The following is a 21136-nucleotide window of genomic DNA, read 5'->3' on the forward strand; positions in this document are numbered from 1 at the left end:
GATTATCAAAACAATCTTGAAGGTACTGGATAAAGTATGAGAAGAAAAAAGGCTAAACACAGTAAGTGTAAATTAGCTCAAACGATATATGACCTTAGGTTCCAAGTCAGTTACTTTCATGACACTAGGAACACTGCTGTCTTGTCTCAATTCTTACAGATGTTTAGAGTTTGACAATCGAGGTGAAGAGTGAACCGCTGGGAGAAATGGCTGTGTTCAAATCCCTCATGTCCAAGGTACCCTTCAGACTTCTTATATTTTATCAATGAAACATACACAACTTCTGTTTCCATTTTCATTTATTCTGTGCAGTTTAGAGTGAAAGTTAAAACATCACACAAACCACAGAAGCTTTAGATATAGTGTTGACCAGTTTTAAAACAGTAACAGTGAATAATCATGTACATACATTCATCTCTAATTTTACATCTGGTTATAGAAAGGTACTGTTAACACACATAGTTCTAACTCCTTATAAACCTATTTGTCAAGCAGCGAGGTGACAAAATATCATAGCATAGCACAGAATGTTTCCTTTAAGAAACCAGAGCAGCAGTATTTGGTGAACGGTTATGCATAGAACTGACTTGGAGGGTAAACACTGGTCATAAAACAGGCAGCAGGTGTATAGTAACAAATGGAAAAGGTAATTTTTATTAATATAAGATAAAATGTTCTCTTTAGGCTTTAAGTTAAAAACTATAGAATACTTTAAATGTAGACAATACAAGGTGCTTTAATTCTAGACTCCATAACAAAATACTATTCCCACTATTTGCTTAGGAATCCATAACCTTTGAAAACTGCTCATTGGCTTTTTAAAGTCAACCTGAAATATAAAAGCACTGGAAGCTTACCAGTCAAAAGCTAAAGTTACGTTGGTTACATGTTACATTAAAACATACCTTTTAAGAAAAACTGACTTTAAAAACACTGTATTGTTAACTTGAAATAATTTCAAAAATTAAGTAAAAATGCACTACTTTCCAATCTTTCAACACGTTTTGGTTTAAAATGCCCTACTTTATGAAACCATTCCTTAAGATATTCCCAACTTCCAGCAAAATAATTTGAAGCTGTTTTTAAATCTGATAGCATCTAAAGAAATGGGTCAGCATGCCTGGAAAATTGGCTATCCACCACAGAACGACATATTTATGTTTCCACCATGAAAACATCACTACAAAATCCACTGGATGAATTCTGTTTTTAGCTTTATGTAAATATCAAAAAACTTATTTAACAGTGCCATACAAATATTTAGTGTTTTTGGCCTTGAAATCAGCAATGCTACCAATAAATCTGACACAGGCAAGTTTCACAAAAGGCAAAAGAAGAAAAAGATTTGGAAACAGTTGGTTGGGAAGGAAATAAAAGCACCCACCAGATTAATTAGAATTAATCCTCAAAAGATGGCATCCTTGATCACCATCACCATCACGTTTGCGAGTACTCAGACAAGACTAATACTTGTGTTTTTAATGCTCAGAACCTTCTAAGCTTTCAAATAGACCACAGGCCAGACCATTTCCTACTAAGAAACTGAAAACGCACTTATGCCGAGTTCTGATAAGGTCAGCTACAAAAGCACTGCAACAGGAAAAAGAACAGAAACGCTACCACACAAGTATTTGTGTTAACAACCATTTCTCTTGCCTCTCTTACTGGCCTCAGAAATATGCACTATGTGAGGTACTGGAGGAAGACGAGTGCAGGGCGGAAAAACACTTTAAACAAAGTGTGTAAAATTTTCAGATTGGCCATCAGTGATTTATTTCTACTTTTCTAAGAGTTAAAACACGGTATAGTGTAAGCTATTAATATGCTCTGGGTATATTTCCCAAGCAAGTTAAGCAGAACATTCCTTAAAATACTCTTTAAAAAGACATCCATGAAGCATAAATATTCATAAATAATGCCAACATGTACACCTTTACATGGATTAATTTGTAGATGACCCTTGCAGACTTGGGGGGTTATATCAACCATCATTCTCAATACTGACACAGTAGGAGGTTCACTGGCCTGCTTAGTTTATCTAAACCTAAGACATCCACTACAAAGCGGGCTCCACGGCTCAAAATATCTGACTACGAAAGAGCTAATTCAAATATCCTCCCAGTACACAGAAAGATTTTTTCTTCTAACTGATGAGCATTTTCATGTGATATTTAACTAGTACGAAGCATCAAAATCGACGCTCGAAACTTGTGTCACTGCTCTGTTAATCAGTATAATCACATAAAAACAGAACACTGCATCCAGTAAGAGAACGAAGACAGCAAGACTGCCCACTCTCAGCTGCCGGGGACCTCCCCCAGCAAATATTTAAAAGTAAAGTCATGCCCTATACATAAATTCCCTTTTAATACATCCAAAGGGCTACAATGACACCAGAGGTGTCCATCCCCTTGGGGCAGAGCAAGTGAACGGTTAATCAACAGACAAAACCATCGGCGTGGAGTATGAGGTATCAAACAAAATCACACACCAACTTATCATAGAGGTGATATTCCGTAATGGCTAGTTCTTGAGAAACAAAGGTTTAAAACATAAAAAGAACTTGGATGAATAACATCAGCTGGCTTTGCCATTCGTTCTTGTATAAAGCAGGAGACACTAAACAGGAAGGTTCTTTCCCAGTAAACGCCCAGTCCAAAGTTCAGCGACGACAAACATGGGAACCTGGCAAGAATCACTTGATAGTAAAGCAGGCATTTTCACCCACTCTTTCATTTTTTCCCTCAGTACCCAGTACCTCTGAGGCCTTGTCACGGAACTGTCTGTGAAGTATTTCCTCCACAACGCATGCCTTGGGCGTGAAGTCCCCCTGTACAAAAGGAGTGACCAATCTTTCTCTTCTTCAAGAAGACAGCTCCTGGATTCCCAAATTCCTACTCTACAGTCCTGAATAGGGTGCCCCCAAAATGTTATCTCACAGAGGATAACTATTTTAACAGTATAAGAATCAGAACTGAGTTCCCCAATAAATTACTGCTCTCCTAGAAAGAAAAATAAATTTACAGACTATTTTGGGGGTCTAACCTAAGATACCATCAATTGTAAGATGCACCATATGTCTAAGAAAAAACACAGGCAATTAAACTATGACACAATGCCTTTGTAGCCTGTAGAATGTTTATTCTATATTTACTGAAACAGAGCTTTTAGAGTTAAGCAGAGTTTGATCACGTCAGTCTTGTGCATACGTCAAGAAAGCGTACGAAAGAAGTTGGTTAAGTTATAACTGTAACTTCTGAATCACTCAGACCACAGCCACGGATGTCTGCACTCCTCCAGACCACAGCACCCTTGGTGTCACCAAGAGCACTGGTGACACAGCACCTCTTACAACAGTGCTCTGCCATGTCTTCTGCTGAATGTCAGCAGGACGCTTTGGCCAAAACGATGTTTGACGCCTTAACGACAGTCCTGCTTGAAGCATGAGTCGATCATACCAGCCTCTCATTGCTCTGAATTTTGCTTCATCTATTCCGAGGGTTTTGGCAATTTCTCCCGCCTTCAGCTGCACTGCTTGGCGTGTGATTGGCAGTCCTTTGGCTCGTGTCTCCCTGACAAAATGCAGTACCGCTTCGCCTGCCTGTGGGTATCTTCCTTTCTTCAGTCCCGTAAAGCACTCTGTCGTTTCTTTACAAGAAAATAGGGAATTTCGGTCACTCCTCCAGCGACGGATATTTGCTTCACTGATGTCACATGTATACCCAGCTGCCCTGTTCCCATGCTTTTCTGCATACAAGGTAACTTTTCGTTTCAAAGCTGAGTCATAGTGTAATCTTTCTGAAGACATTTTTAAAAGTCAATTAAACCTGACACATGCGACATCAACACTACAGCAATGACGCCTGGCAAGCTCACACACGTGCAGGTGAGGAGAACCGTGTCGTGACTGCTGCCTGGCTGGCGGTGGTCGTGAGGCGCGGCCTGATTTCAGACAAAGGAAAAAGGGGGGTGAGGGGCACAGCACAGAACTAACAAAATATGGTTGTTCAAGCCTGTTCTGTTTACCAGATTAACACCAGTGCGAGAAAATAAGCGCCAGAGCAAGTGCAGGCGCAGAAGTATACAATCAGGATATTATCTTTATGATGAAATTGGCAATCGTCCAATTTGGTTTAATTCCCTTTATTTTCATATGGCTTACATGCCAATCTTTTTTTGAATTGGACTTAAAATCCAAGAACGAATGTCCTTCAAACTTTCAGCAAATTGCAAAGCCAGGTCATTAGAAAGAGAAACTCCCAGTGCCTTTCGTCAGGAACTAACACAGGACCACGGCTGGGGTCAGTGGCCCTCGTCAGCAGGTGCCCTCCTCTGGCGAGCAGATCTGATCCTGTGTGGAGACGATAAAGCATCTTCTTCCGTTTCAGACCCTGAAGGTTCATGATCTCCCTCCTGGGATCCTGTGTCTCCCACCAGTTCCCGAAGAAACTTGAATTTTGATAAAAAAAGATGCCAAACAAAATACCAACCTAAAAAGAGACAACAAATATTAAGAAAAATTACACACAGGATTATCAATTGAGAACATTTCAGTTAATCATGCATGGAGGAGTTATATGACAAAACAGTAGCATAATTTAAATATATATGTGATTACATAAGAGTTCTTTATATATTTTTTGTTTGTTTGTTTTGTTTTTTTCTTCTTTATATACTCTTGATACTAGGTGCTTATCAATGTATGATTTGCAAACATCTTTTCCCATTCTGTGGGCTGTCTTTTCACTGTCTTATGAATGTTCTTTGAAGTACAAAAGTTTCTAATTATGATGGAGCCTAATTTGTCATTTTTCTTTTTATGAAATCCAATTTATCTTGTTTCTTCTTTGGTTGCTTGTGCTTTATCATGTCATATCTAGAGAAACACTAACACAAGGCCGTGAAGATTTAAGCCTATGCATTCTTCTAAGAGTTTCAGTTTTAGCTCCTACATGTAGGTCTTTGGTCCATTTTAGTCAACTCTGTGTGAGAGAGAGACCCAAATTATTTCTTTTGAATACCAAGCTGTTCCAGAACTATTTGTTGAAAAGATGGCTCTTCCCTCTATTAAATTGTCTTGGCATCTTTGTCAAAACTCAAGTGATCATAAATGCTTTTATTTCTGGACCCTCAATTCTATTCCCTGGTCTGTCTGTCCTCATCCCACACATCTTGATTACAGCAGCTTTGTATTAAGTTTTAAATCAAGAGTGTAAGTTCACCAACTTTGTTCTCTTCAAGACTGTTCTGGCTATTTTGAGTTCCTTACAGTCCTATGTGCATTTTATAATTATCTTGTCAATTTTGGCAAAAAAAAAAATCGCAGCTATCATTTTGATAGGGAATGTACTGAATCTGCAGATCAACGTGGGGACCTACACTTTTTTTGGATACTTCTCTGTACATATCAATTTTTCCACAATGGACATACATGGTTTTAATGATCAGAAAAATCAGGAGAAAAACAAGTCAGAAACTGGTGAGTAAACTATGAGTATTCTGTAGATGTAGATATTTTAAATACCACAATGCCATGAATTGGCCTAAGTTAATAAGCCCAGTTGATTTTAAACAGATACTAAGGAAAACTCCTAACTCTTAGGTTACTTTTGAGAATTCAGCCTAAAAGTTAAAAGAACTCATTTTCCCAAGGTACTGTGCTGAAGAGATTATGGAGGTGAACTTACCATCAGGGAATCATAAATGAGATGATGGTAGTCTTGACCTCATAAAGGTCAAAGGTTCCAACGATGGCTACTTGGTATAAAATGACCGTAAATTTAGAAAACTCAAGGGAGGCTACTGAAGTCCTTTGACTGAAAAGAGACTATTGTGAAGGGCTGTCACCAGTGCGGTTCCCACCAAAAAACACTAGTGTCCTTGGGATGCTTAAGAGAAAGCAAAGTCTCCCAGCACAGAATCTACAAAATAAGGGACTCGAGACTGCTTCAGCAGTCAGTTTGGGGAGATTTAATAAGGGCATTCAGTTAGGTTGCAAACTCTGTCTTCTCCAATTTTAATAAAACAGATCCAAAAAAAGATTAAAAAAAGTTGCCAGCAACCAAACAGTGTAAGGAATTCAATCTGAAGTCAAAATTCCGAACATGGTGGCCAAATGGAAAACTCCAGAGTTTGGGGTAGCAAGTTACAGCCACCACCTCCCCTCCACTCCCCTCCCACAGCTAAAACACTCGACTTCACACCTCTTCCATTTTTACGCCCCAAATCTGCAGATAAGCAAACTAGAAAAGTCTGCTTACTCTTCCCCACTCTGCCCGGGTGTAAGATGTGTGAGGGCTGGAGGCGGAGGCTTGTGTGGTAGGTGACACTGCTTCTCCCCAAAAACCGTCAGGCAGAGAATCCCCCTAATATAGATACGGAACTCACATGCCGCACAGCCCAGAGGACAAATATCCCCCGTGCTTGGTTTTTCACAACAGCTACTGTCATGAGAGGGTGGGAATGCAAAACGAAGAGGGAAACTGTAGTGGTGACAAGAACCGCAGTGGCAGTCGCCAAATTCAGGGAGGTTCGACACGTTATCCCCGCAGTCAGATGACCCAGTTCTTACGCAGCTGTAATTCCGGGGAGACGGGAGGAGGGTGCGGGGCAGAGGCGTCTCCGCATCACTGGTACTTGGAACTGGTGAGATCTCCTGCTCCTCCTACAGCTGAGGTTTATCAACGAGTGTTAACAGTCTGAATATGGGACGACACTAAAAACACCAGGCAGTCTGAAGGGAAAAACAACTACACAGGACATTTTGGGAAAAGAGCCATTATTAAAACCCCAGTGGGTACAAACCAGGGAAAGCATGACTTAGCAAAGAAGAAACGAAGAGAGAGACGACAATGCCAGATACAGCTGCTAACACTCACCGGCTGCGTTCACAGACGTGGAAACAAAGTTAGCTAACTTTTTTTTTCTAATTTTGGGACAGGTAACATGAGGACGTGTTTTGCACATGTTTAATGGCCAAACTGTTATTCAATATAAACTGTCTTGTCATGTACTTCCTGTATATGTCACATTCCTGCAGGTGACTCACAGGGCCCCACCTATTCATCTATAGTTTTACTTCTACTGATCTTATGATAAATACGGTACAAAGTCGAAAGTCACATACATAGTTCATCCCCTGCTATTTTAACAAAGCAACTTTTAATTTGAGTAACTGAAACCCTAAGACTAAGCTTAAGCAGAAAGGGGGAGTTTGTTACTCACTTACAGGAGAGGCTCACAGAGCACATGACACGAGGGGCGAGGACTAGGAGGCAGCCTTGGTGACCTGAGGTCACTCTCTCGGCACTACCTGCTTCTCTCTGCACCCTTGTCTCATGGCCTCCTAGGTTTGTCTTGCACATAGTTGCTTCTTCCCAGCTTTCTATGATTTCATGGTTATCTTCAAAAAACAGCTTAGAATCTCTGTCCCAACCTGGGCCAAGCGTCAGCCCGAGGTCAGTGTGCATCACCTGGGGCAGCAGGTTCAGTGAAAGTGGCTGTGGGGCTACCCTGTGAGAGTTCAGGGCTGATTTTTGAGGTGGAAGGTTGTGCACAGGGCAGGAGAGGAAAAAGAGCTCCTATAAAGATGTCGCCTCTACATTTATTAGGCAGTAGGCTCCTGGAGGAAGGTCTTCACTACAGGAGTCACTCCCACAAAAACCGCCCATGAGCTGGGCAGGCAATTCTTTTATTAGATAAAGTCTAACCAAAACCTTTGATTGGTTTGTATCTTTGGGGGAGAGCAGGAGAGGAGCAAGAATAACCACTAAAACTTGGGCTATCTCTGACTGAAAGGGACTTACCCCCTCCCTGCATGCCCACAGGACCTCTTCGGGAAGTATCGTGTACGGCTCACACACGTCCTCGCCCCAAACCCAATACACAGACACCAGAAACGCCTTACCTACTCCTACTCTAGGGAGTGTGTGTCTTGTGCCTTGTCCTGGGCTTGAAAGAGAAAAATGGGAAGGAGGGAGAGCAGACAGGAGGCTGGAAGTGGGGAGAAGGACTGTCCACAATTGTATGTACTTAGAGTCAGAAATTTACACTGATTGTTAAGACAAGTGCTGCGGTTTTTCATAGTTTAAAAGGCAAGTCTGTGCCTTGCTCCGGCTTCACACAAGTAAGCACTGCGTGTCGGAAAATCTGGCTGCCCTGTGTATCCTGGGATAAGCAAAGGACATTCAACTTGTGTATGCCGGTAACTAAGCCTTAGTTCAAAGGATGGATTTCATGAAACACACTGTATATTGTTTGTCTACGCAAGATAAAGGTGCTGGCAGAAGGGCAGCTGAGGCAGGTGAACCTGAATGACGACCAGTCACCATCAACACGCCACACACCCGGGGGCCAGCTGTAATCCTAGAGTCCTCAGTTCACAAAGTGCTTTTACATTCAATATCTCATTTAACCCTCCCATTAGCCCTCTGAATCAGGGACTAGGAGTCATTATCTCATTTTCTAGATAAGAAAACAAAGGCTCCAAGTGACTCATAACCATTGAAGACGGCTAGCTCGGCAAAACAGCAATGAATTTTAAAATGTTATCAAATTTCCCATATTTTCACAGTGAAAGTATGGCTAAAACACAAAACACTATCTAGGGAATGAGAACTTCATTTCACTATCTAAGATCCTTTTAGTTCAAAAGCCAGGTGCAGTATAACCAAAACTTCTCCTTTGTGCAGTCACTCCAATATGCTAACATAATCCTACCTTCACAGTGCCATCTAAGCTGTGGTTAACAGACTGGCTCAAAACCAGCCTCAATTTGTATGAAGCTCTTTTCCATTTTCAATCTTATAACCTTATTTTCCTTTTATACTGAAGACAGCTAAGGCCGACTTCTAAGATTATATGTCCACGGCCAAGATGTAGGCAAAGTGAAACAGAACCTCAAAGCGCCTTCTACCGCACATCCCTTTTGTAAAGACACGCAGGGCAACGCCAGCAGACAGACCCCGGGAGAAGCCATCGCTGAATTAACCCAGTGTTGAACTGTAATACCTCCACATCCAAAACTCTGCCTCCAATAAACACTGACATTTTTAAAGATCCTTTTTCAAAACTTCTTCTCTTCTCCATTTTCTTTTCCTTTTGGTGATCACAATATTCCAACAGATCCATCTATTACAGATGATGGCCACATTTTTCATCTATGCTTTCTACCTTTCTTAATCCCCAGGAAGGAATCTCTACCTCGTTGACTTGAAAACACCTTTAAAAAGTATATATGCCCAACAGCTCCCTCTTATGACTTCCATATTTCTGCAATGAGTACTGTATCCGCTCCCGTCCCCCAGGTGGGAAGGAGTGTGTTTCAGCACGCTGGCCCTCCCCTACTTTACTCCAGTGCTACAGACTCGACCTCAACAAGCCCGCTCCCATCTGTTCCCTTCCTCACATTCCCAGTGCCATTCTCCATCCTACGACAAACCTTTCCGATCTGTCAACTGGACCACAACAAGTTCTTATATCTCAGAGGCATGCCCGAGCCACATTGCTCAGCCATAAATTCTAACGCAGCAACTTACTTGAAACTTGGACACGTTAACTTTTATCTGCCTCAGTTTCCTCTTCCATAAATGGAGATAACAGTCCCCACCCTCCAAGAGTCAACATGGTAATAAAAATATGTGTACATTGCTAAAAAAAAAAATGCCTGGCACATAAACACTCATCAAATGTTAGCCACTGTTAACTATCTCTTAGACTCCAGTCTCTTCCTCTCCAGGGCAAACTCCACAGACAAGAGGTTGCCACCACTGTCACTGAGATTTTTAAGCATCATGAACATGCAATTTTTACTTCTTTCTACTACAGCATCTCTTCAGTGCAGCACTCTCTTGGATGACTGCTTCAGCACTTCATGCTCACGTCCATCCTTCACTGTATAAAACTGTCCCCTAAGACACAAGTTTTTAAGGAAGTAAAATGTATGGTTTATCTATGTTTTCTACTATGTCCTCTATGTCTTAGAACAGTACCTGGCGAGAGTAGACACTCCAAGGAAACCATTCAGCCTCCATCCTCCAACCCTCACCTCCAACACACACCAAAAAAGTACCATAAATTTAAAGGTTTAATAAATTTCACCAATTGATCCATTTCAGGGCTCTTAAGATTCCTACTAGGTAACAGAGTAGCTGATAAACAGAACTGCTGGGTACCCTTTCACAAAGACACTGAACAATGTTATCAACCAAGCTGACCTGACACATCCAGAACATTCCACTCAGTAACAGTAGAATAAACATTCTTTTCAAGTATATGTGGAACATTCACCAAAACAGACCATTAATTAGTCTCATTAAATGTAAACCTTCTTAAATTTTATTATACAAAATACATTTCCTTAACATAAGAAAATCAAACTACAAATTGATAAAGTAACTTGAGGCAATAATAATGTTCTAAATAATTCATGGTTCAAAGGAGAAATCACAAGTGAGACTAAAAAATATTTTGAACTGAAAAATTTTTGAACCAAATAAAGTTTAAAAAAAATTCAAAAGCAATACCTGGAAAGAAATTTGTATCATTAAATACCTATTTTTTTAAAAATAAGAAAGGTCTAAAATCAATAATCTAAGCTTTCTTCATAAACTAGAAGTGCAAATAAAAATCAAAATAAGTAGAAAATAAAGATATAAGCATAAATCAGTGAAATAAAATAAAGACAAATAGAGAAAAATATCAATAAAACCCAAAACTAGATTCTTTGAAAAGATCAATAAAATTTATAAACCTCTAGCCAGACTGATCATAAACAAGAGAAAGGACACAAACAGTATCAAGAATGAAAGAGAAACCTGGGAGTTTGAGATTTGCAGATACTAATATATACATAAAATAAACAAGTTCATACTGTATAGCACAGGCAGCTATATTCAATATTCTGTAACTTATGGTGAAAAAGAATATGAAAACGAATGTATGTATGTTCATGTATGACGGAAGCATTGTGCTGTACCAGAAATTGACACAACATTGTAAACTGACTATACTTCAATAAAAATATATATACCAAAAAAAAAGACATCGCCACAGATTCTACAGATAGTAAATGGTGAGAGAATATTTTTAACTTTATTCTTGTGAATTATACAATTCAGATTAAATAAACACAGTGCTTGAAAGACACAAAACTACTACAAAAGCTCACTCAAGAAGAAATAACCGGAGTAGCCCAATACTAGCCCAAATGAAAGATACTAAATTTGCGGTTAAAACTTTCCCCGAAAGAACAGTCCCGGCCCAAATTAATTCCACCAAACATTTAAGAAAGCATACCAACTGTGGCAGGCACACCCTAGTAAGTAACCTCAATGAGTCAGTCAAGCCACCCTTGTGTGACCTCTCCCCTTGAGTGGGGGCGGAACTGTGACCTTGACTCCAACCAACAGACCACACAGCAAAGGTGATAGGATAGTTACTCCCCTTACTTGGTTATGTTACATGATAAGGGTAAAGGGATTCTGCAGATGTAATTAAAGTCTCAACTGGTTGACTTTTAGTTACTCAAAAGAGAAATTATCCTAGTCAGGCCTAAAGCAATTAAGGGAAAGGTTTTTAAACAGACCGGAACCTTCCCTGGTGTCAGAGAGATTCTCCTGCTGGCTTGAAGAAGCAAGCTGTCATGACTCTACAGTCATAAGGAACTGAATTCTGCCAACACATGAGCCAGGCCAACACCCCACCTGCAGCCTTGTGAGATGCCGAGCAGAGGACCCCAGCTAAGCAGTACCCAGACCCTGGCCCACAGAAACTGTGAGCTGATAACTGCACGTTGTTTTAAGTTGCTAAGTGCGTGGTAATTTGTTAAAGCAGCGATAGAAAACTAATATACTAGTTCATGCAAACTCTTCCAAAAAATAAAAGAAAGTAACTTTCTCCAAATCATCTGATGAGGTCTACACGACAGAACTAGACAAAGGCATTTAACAAAACTATAAATATTCCTCATGAATGTAAATACAAGACCTTAAGTATTTAGCAAGTCAAACCCTGCGACCTATAAAAGGATAGCGCATCACAAACAAGGGAGGAATCTATGAGGAATTGTAGCGCTGCCCTAACCCTCAGAACTCAATGTAACTCATCACAGTAAGACTTAAAAACCACCTGATCATCTCAACAGATACAGAAAAGGCATTACAGGAAAAAAAAAAAAAGTCCAACATCCATTTCTGATTTAAAAAAAAAACTCAGCAAAGTAGGCATAGAAGGGAACTTTTCTTCAACCTGATAAAGCATGTCCACAAAAAGCCTTCAGCTACCATTATATTCAATGGTTAACGACTAAATGATCCAGAAGATCGGGAAGGTCTGCTCTAGCCCCTTCCCTGCAACACCATACCGGAGGCTCACACCACGCAAAAACTAAGACACACGGCGGGAAAACCATGCACTTTCTGTGACCTGTACGTTTTATCTTATTTTATCATTATCCTAAGTAAAACCATATTAAACCATGGATAGTTTAAATGTCTAAAACCAGATTTAATCTTTGAAATTCTATCTTTCAAACACCAGTTAATTCATATTTAGTCACCTGTGCATCAGTGTGGGACAGATAAGCAGAAACACAGTCGCTCCTCAGTATCCCCAGATTCTAAGACTTACAAAGTCACATACTGGCTAAAATGAGAGAGGCTGAGCACCCCGCTCAAGTCGCTCAGCTAAGTGGCCGTGCTGGTATCTTTAAAGCTGGATCAGCCGGGGTCCAAGTTCACTTTCACTTGCACCCAGACCTTGTTAGGCCAGCGGGAACCTGGGACTGGGTCCTGGCACACTTCAGTCGGCCCACAGCCTGCTGAATCAGGTGGAACTAGGGGCACAACCAAGCCAACCTCTGGAGAAGGGAGGGCCTGCACACCAGACAAATAACTACTGCCCTTGCCTCATGTGGGCCCACACCGATCACCTCCTAGCACCCAAAGGCTTCAGATCTCAAATGCCCCTTAGACACAGAGGCAGGTGGAGCAGACAACTGTGGTGTCCCTGTTGCCGGGTCACCCTCCAAACAGAAGGCTGCCACTACTCCCAGCCCCTAATTGCATGCTGCCTCAGTTTAGACTTTCATCACCCCTTAACGTTAACCTCCTAACTGGTTTCCTTGCTTCTAGCCTCCCAGTCTCCATACACTGCAGCTAGAGAGGTCTATGAGATTTTAAGTTACTGCCAAAAACTCTTAGACAGCTCCCCATTGCCCAGAAGAAAGCATAAACTCTGCAAAGGATGCATATGAAGTGCCTCAATCTGTTGCCTTCTGCCCCATCTATAACCTCATCCTAACCAGCTCCTCAAGGGCTGAAAAGTCATCATCTATCTCCTCATTCAAATAGTCGTCGAGCCCCTACTATGTTCCAAATACCACCCTTACTGGGACATATTTGTCCAATGATAGTGAACTACAGGAAAAAAATACTAGAGTAAGGAAAAAGGGGCATCTGTGTGGGAGGCCGGCAGAGAGGTCAGCGGGGCCTCCCAGCAACTGGAACGACAGAGCTGCCATTTACTGAGATGGAGAAGGCTGCAGGAAAAGTACGCTCAAGAATGTGGTTTTAGATATGCTAAGTTTGAGATGCCAGGATACTCACCTAGAAGAGTTTTTATAACCCAGTCTCCAGGCCCCCTCCCCTCCCAGAAGGTCAAGGGGTGGAGCTGAAACTTCCCACCCTTTAATCATATGTTTGGTCCTTTTGATGACCATCCCCTATCCCGAAACTATTTAGGGGCCCCACCCTGAGCGCTTCATTGGCACAGACTCGGGCTTGGTCCCAAGGGGCTTGCTACAACAACAAAAGATCAGGAAATGCCAAGGGTTTGGGGAGCTGTGCACCAGAGGCCCAAAGACCAAATAAAAAATATATTTTTATTATCCCATGGATATGAACTCAGTGACTGCTGACTGCTCTTGGAAAAGAAAAGGCTTGTTTCTGCTTGAAAGGAAGGTGATATCAGGGTATCACCCAAGTTGATGTAAAAGACCATTTCTTAAGACTCTTGCCACTTGTTGAAAGTAGTAACCAAGTTGTATCCTCTTCCAGAATTTGTGATTTAGTGATAGAACCAGGCTTTGGTTATCTTTGTGTCTCAGAATGACATTTACAAGAGATGCTCAAATACTTGGAGAATGAATGGGTGTATGACCTATGGCCAAATGACTGGGAATGAACGAGGAAGGTAAAATACCTTGGGTGCTGTGCACACACTGAAAACAAGGAGTTGTTTTGGGGAAGGATTCTGAGCTCTATGAAACAACCAGTGAAAGGAGCAGAGCCTTATAAGTGAAACCGGAGCTCAGAGGCCTAGGTTTTACTAGGTACCTTGTGTGAGCATCTTCCACACTGCAGCACACAGCCCTCAAGAGCAGGGATTAAGCTTTATTAACTTTTGGAAACTCGTATCTCCACTATAGCAGCTGAACATTAGAGTTCGCTAAGCATATGTCATTGAGTAATACAAGGGTTATCCATCCTGAGACAACACTGGTTTGTACCACACTTTAGACTGTATTTGTAGTGGGAATGTAATAATCTATATTGAAGAATCTTTGTTCCTTCTTCAAATACGAGGGCCTTCTACATGCCAGGCACTGCTCTCTAGGATCCAGGAATAGAGCAGAGAACAAGCCAAAGAAGGTCCCTGCCTGCACTAAACTTACACTCTAACTGGGGGAAACAAACACGTACAATACAGTCAGCCCTCCGCATCCATGGGTTCATATCCATGGGTTCCACCTCCGCAGACTCAACTCACCGCGGGCAAGATTGACAAGCACAGACTGAAGGTGAGGAGATGGAAAAGGTATTCCATGCAAATGGAAATGAATGGATATATAAATGGAGGTATATACGCACAATGGAATATTACTTTATACTTACAAAAGAGAATGAAATCTTGCCATCTGCAACAACTTGGATGGATCTAGAGGGTATAAAGCTACATGCAATTAAGTCAGACAGAGAAAGAAAAATGCTGTATGATTTCACTTGTATGTGGAATCTAAAAAACAAAACAAACGTAACTAAACAGAAACAGAGTCAGAGATACAGAGAACAAACAGGTGGTTGCCATGCGGAGGGGGTGGAGGGAGGAAAGAAATAGGTGAGGGAGATTAAGAGGTACAAACTTCCAGCTGCGAAATGAGTGAGTCACAGGTATGAAATTTAGTGTGAGGAATAAAGTCAATAATTATGTACTATCTTTGTATGGTGACAGATGTAACTAGACTTATCGTGGTGATCTTTTTGAAATGTATAGAAATATCAAATCACTATATCCTGTAATAGGAACGAATGGTGTTGCAGATCCATTACAGTTCAAAAATACACTCACAGAAAAGGAGATCAGATTTTTGGTTATGGGGTGAGGTGGGGGGGTTGGATGAAGGTGGTCAAAAGGTACAGCCTTTCAGTTGTAAGAACCTAGGGATATAACGTACAACATGACAAATACAATTAACACTACTGTATCTTATACATGAAAGACATTAAGAGAGTAAATCCTGAGAGTTCTCGTCACAAGAAAAAATGTTTTTTCTATTTCTTTAATTTTGTCTATATGAGATGATGGATGTTCACTAAATTTACTATGATAATCATTTCATGACGTATGTAAGTGTGTATGCTGTACACCTTATATTTATACAGTGCTGTATGTCAATTACATCTCGATTAAACTGAAAGAAAAAAACTGAGACAAAACTGAAGAGACTTCTAGATGGAGTTGATATTTAAAAGAGGAGGCAAAGGAAAGGGCAAAACCAAGGATGACACCCACATCCTTGGGTGCTGATAAAAGCTGAGGCGGGAGGGAGAAACAGGTGGTAGAAATCAAGAGTTCTGTGTTAAAGGTGTTTAGTTTGAGATGGTTATTAGATCTCCAAGTAGGGATATGGAGAAAAAAATGTCTGATGCATGAGCTGGGGTCAGGAGAGGCGTGAGATCTGGAGATTTCAATTTTAGTCAATAGTTAGTTATTATTTAAATCTTTAGGACTGGATAAGATACCACAGGGAAAGCCCAGAAGCAAGGGGAAAATAGAAATATATATTTATATTATAACATAATTTATTATAGAAATATAATAGAAAGCAGCATGCACCTCAAGAAGTACTTATCTGTAAAACGTTTACTTCCAAGATGACTGGTAACAGGTAGAGACATGCATATATAAACTGACTGACATATGTAATTTATACTTATAAACCTACTGTGAATAATGTAAAATTTATTTCCTAGCATAGCTTGTGATTTAAAAAAAGTTAAATTCTCGGAGAAGAGAAACCGGGAAAAGACAATTAGCCACTACAGTAGGAAGAACACCATGAAAGTCTAGTGCACAAAAGCTAAGAGAAATGCTTCACGGAAGAAATGCTCACCTGTACAGAATGAGCATGAGGGTAAGTATGATTAGAACTCATAAGTGGCCATGGACTTGGGAATAGAGGCCATTTGTTACTGACCTTCACAAGGGCAGCTTCAGTGAATAGTGGGAAATATTTTAGAATGAATGAAAGATGAGAAAGTACAATCAGTACAGACAAGAGAAGGAAGATCTCCTTAGGAAACTGAAAGTTGAAAATAGGAACTCATTATGTGAACAAGCTGGTTAGCTCTAAAAATAAACTAGGCTATGAGTTTCTTGGGCAGACCTGTGTCTTAGATTTCTAACCCCCAACATGACTGTATCTGGAGACAAGGCCTATAAAGGGTTATTTAAGGTTAAATCAATTCGTAAGGGTGAGGCCCTAATCCAATATGACTGGTGTCCTTATTATGTAAGATTAGGTCACAGACACACACACAGATGAAAAACCACGTGAAGACGGTCATCTACAAGCCAAGGAGAGAGGTTTTAGAAGAAATCAGCCTTGCTGGCACCACGATCTCGAACTTCTAACCTCCAGACTGCAAGAAAATTAATTTCTGTTGTTAATGTCTGTGGTATATTGTTACGGCAGATCTAGCAAACTAATACAATGTCCTGGTTTCTCCCTCAAATCTGATGGGATCCTTCTCCCCCCAAGCCCTGGGCCCCTCCTAGTAAAAGATGAAGCTACCCCATCATAAGGTCGACAAAGAAGTGCTTGGATCACTTCTCAGAACTATTAGTCTTGACCCTTCCAATCAAAATAAGGCACTATTTTAAATATCACACCTCTCCTCTCCTCTCCTTTCATAATGTTTTCTGAAACCTAAGGCAGGATACTTTTAGAAAAGTGAGTAACATTTAAGTCAAATAGCGTCTGAGCTGAGAGAGCAAGTCTGATGTATGCAGCAATTAGGCATTCTGATGCCCCAAAGGCAAGTTTGGCAGTGTTGTATGGTTGACAAGCCACAGACCCATCTCAGGTGGGCTGCATCTTCAAATTAGAAAAGAAAGCATATGTTTGCCTCCTTCCTCACATCCAAATAAACACAAAGATCTGGTTTTCCTTACTTCAAGGATCTTAAACATCTACAATTAGCCCCAAATCCTGACAACACAAGCAGGAAACTGAGAAAGGCTTTCCAATCGTTTTATCATCAGAAAAGAAAGGCTGTAAGTTAGAAGCTTTAACTCTAGTGCGTTAGTAAAAGAAAGAAAATTTAAAATATACATACACATATATAAACACTATATGCGTATATATATATATATATATATACATATGCACAAATATCTTCTCCAAACATGTCTGATACTGAGCATTTAGTACATTAATCATGAGTAAGTCCTATAGCATTTTGAATTCTGGCCAATTATTGCATCAACCTGAAACTATACTTCAATATTGTTAATTGTTAAAAAAAATAAACTGAACCATCTGGTTCTAAATACTTCTTAAATTTTCACAATTGCTCAGCCACTTTGCTAAGAGACCTGTGGTTATCCGTTACTGTGTATTAAAAAAAAAGAATCAAGAAGATCTACAATTGCGCTTATACCTTAAGAAAGTAGTCCTCTCATTCCAAGAAGGAAAAAGAAAAAAATTCAGCAAACAAACTAGCAGCATTATTACAGAACTAAGAGTTAGGTTACCTGACCCTGGAAGTTTAATATAGCCGGTGTTTTTTAAGTTCTGCCTCGTCTCAACATTTCTGTTTCATACTGAGTTTAAGCCCGAACTCGAAATAAACAAGCAATTTCCCATGTGCTTCAAACCCAGCTCTGTCCCTCTCCCTGATTAAATGAAGGTAATGAAACCTCTCATTATCCTCCGAGTCAGAACGTGTGAAAAGGAAAAAGGAGAAACCAATCACTTCACCTTCGAATACAGGCCAAGGTTAAAATCTGGGCAGACTGTGGTAAGAACGGCAATCAAGACGCTGCCGGGTGAAGCAAGATCTGGTCTAACCCCGAGTCAAATGCCCAGCCCTGGATCCCGTTCTAGCCTCTCCAGGATGCCGGCGGGCCTGCCGCGGGTCAGGGGCACATTTCCTGAGTTCATTCCCAGAAGAAAGCGGACAATTGATTTTAAAACGCTTGCCCACCCGAGCCCTTTTCTTCCCCCTTGTTCAACACACGAAACCAGCAAGACGGCCAGACGAGTGGAGCCGGCGCGCGTACCGCGCGGTGTAACCGCCCCGCGGCGATGCCCCACTCACCGCACACCATCAGCAGCAGCACGATCAGCAGCGTGGCCACGAACACCAGCAGGGTCAGCCCGACGTTGTGCCACATCTTGGGTGGCGGAGGGCGGCCGGCTCCGGGCGGCGGGGCAATGGGGCGGTGGGCGCGGGCGGGCGGCGCGTCCGCGGCTTCAGCGGCCGGCGCCGGGCGCGGCGGGGCGCCGGGGCGGCATGGGCGGCGGGCGCCCCCCGGCAGCGCCCCCAGGAGGCGGGGCGGGGCGGGACGGCGCGGGGGCGGGCACCGCGGCCGCCGGCCGACCCACCGTCCTTCTCGGTCTGGCCCACGGAGCGCGGGCGGGAGGCGGAACGCGGGGCGCTCCTACCCCCTCATCGTTCCGGGGAACCGGGGACGCGGCGCCCGGAGACCTCGGCGGCGGCCGGATGTGCTTCCATGGCGGACGCCGCCCGCCTGTGGATGGCAGAGAGGGCGAACACTGGAACGCGCGGCGGCCACACGGCCCTCGTCGTCGCCCGCCCGAGGGTCCCTCGGTCTCCACGGACCGCAGATAACGTCTCCCGGCGGCAGCCGCGGCGCTTCTCCGCCCCAGACCCCCTCCCCCTGCGGCAGCTCATCACCGAGCGCTCCCACCGCTCGCCGCCTCCGGAGCGCGGGAGCGGCTGGGAGTTGAAGTGCGCAGCCGGTGGAGCCCTGAGGAGGCCGCCCCAAAAGGACTCCAACTCCCAGAATGCACCGCCGACTCAGCTGCTTTGCTTCTCCCTCCCACTCGCCACTCTGCCTTTGGTTTTCTCGAGCCACAACCTCCGTCTACCGACTAGGGGTTTGTGTTCTCGGAACCCGTGCTCTTGGCTGCCCCTCCTGCGCTGTGCCAAAGCGCCAGAGTGAGTTCAACCATTACTCCACGCACAAAGTCGTTTTGTTTAAAGCCATGACTGGCGAAGCACAAAGAGGGAAGAAAGGGGAGGCAGCTGCCTGAAAAACTGGTTACATGTGAACCTAGCCTCTTTGCTGGGGGCGAAGGTTGGATACTTGGGACTTTTGAGGAAATACCAACGTCCCTGCCAAACAGAGGAGCCAGAGGCATGGAAACTCCCTTTTTTCCCCGTGACAGATGTTCTTCTATGTTTTCGTAGATAATGTATTTCTGAAATGGACCGTGAGGGACTTAAGGACATCTGCTTTGCCCTTAATTTGCCTGAGTCGTAAATTCAATCCAGCTGCTTCCCTGAGACCAAGTGACATGGCCCACAGCTGAAGACTTAGCCACAATGGCTTGAACAGACCCCTGTGACACAAGACGCTTTAATTATCTCAAGTACTCTGAAGTTAAGACTCTTCAATTCAGATTACATTCATTCGTTAAAGAGGTGCCCCCAGAAGAAAAGAGGATAACTGTAGCCGGCTTTTAGAAGGAATCAGGTATAATCTTCATGTTTTCCTGTCGCTCTTCTAATTTCTTTCTCCTGCCATCTTGGAAGCAAATAAGGTAGAGGATCTTGAAGAAATGTTTCTTGGCATAACAGAAGTCTTTTTGTTGTTGTTCTAAACCATTTTGTGATCTAAGCCTGTCCACAGCCCTTGCCCCTGAACAGGTTTCAGTAATAATAATCTTAAGAGAACAAAAGACTCTTGTCAAGCAGGAAAAATAACAATAGCAAAGATAATAAATCAGTGGTAAACTCCCAATTCTGTTTAGCCTGAAGCACTTTCTTGAGCTGTTTTGCAAAATTTAAACCCCTTTTGGGGGCTCAACCACCAGATCAACCGAAAGGAGGATGATGGTGACCTTTTCTGACCCTCTTGATGTCACTCAACTAACGCTTGGACTCTGCTGACCACCTAAGCCCCTTCATGAATATGCATGTTCCCTTAGCTTAAAACTTCCCCAGTTTTGCTGTTCATGGAGACAGTGCTTTGGGAAAGATCCCCAGTGTTCTACTTACTTGCTGCAAGTAATAAATCCTTCCTTTTCCCTATCTTTGGCTTGGTTGTTAATTTTGGCTCGACTCCCACCAAGAAGCAAACCCAGTTTTTGCTAACACTCTGTCTCCAAAAGTAAGCAAACCAAATCTGAGCAACAATCCCTTGATGAAATAAATAGATCCTGGTCATACCCAGCTGCTCCATTCTGTGAGCTGTATTCCCTAAGCAGCAGTATTATGAACAAATACTGTATATCAAAATACATTAAGGGATAATGACTTTGCAGAAGATTTAATACAGGGTTCCTATGAAAAGAGTGACTCTAGTGCAATTACATTTACCGAAAAATCCACTGATACTTTTTTTCATAGATGATTCAATTCTATTGCATAAATAAAACACATTTTATTAAAACCCAGCTGAACAGTTGAATACAGAACTGGAAGAATTCATTTTAAAGCTTTGTATCTTCTCTTTCATTCACATATATTGAATTCCTAATAGATGCCAGGCACTGTCCTAAGTGCTGGGGACACAGCAGTGAATAAACCAAAGACGTTTATGCTCAACACATTTATGTCATAGTTGGAAGATACAGGCAGTAAGCGTAAATAGGGGAATCTCACAAACT

General features: G+C 42.2%; 1 protein-coding gene across 1 annotated transcript; it reads right to left on the bottom strand.

Annotated features, from left to right (window-relative positions):
- Window positions 1–281: 281 nt before the first annotated feature.
- On the bottom strand, window positions 282–19152 carry SMIM13 (small integral membrane protein 13). Its single transcript, XM_006198641.4, has 2 exons — window positions 18600–19152; window positions 282–4490 (listed from the first exon to the last, which is right to left on the bottom strand). The coding sequence occupies exons 1-2, from the start codon at window positions 18673–18675 to the stop codon at window positions 4303–4305; spliced, it is 264 nt and encodes an 87-aa protein (XP_006198703.1). The 5' UTR covers window positions 18676–19152; the 3' UTR covers window positions 282–4302.
- Window positions 19153–21136: the final 1984 nt, after the last annotated feature.

The sequence above is a fragment of the Vicugna pacos genome, chromosome 20, assembly GCF_048564905.1.
Source record: "Vicugna pacos chromosome 20, VicPac4, whole genome shotgun sequence".
Classification (NCBI taxonomy): Eukaryota; Metazoa; Chordata; class Mammalia; order Artiodactyla; family Camelidae; genus Vicugna; species Vicugna pacos.

Coding starts and splice junctions, on each gene's coding strand:
- SMIM13 (XM_006198641.4), bottom strand. CDS start 18,675: ATGTGGCACAACGTCGGGCTGACCCTGCTGGTGTTCGTGGCCACGCTG. Junction 4,491..18,599: donor GCTGCTGCTGATGGTGTGCG/GTGAGTGGGGCA, acceptor GTCTCTTTTTAG/GTTGGTATTTTGTTTGGCAT.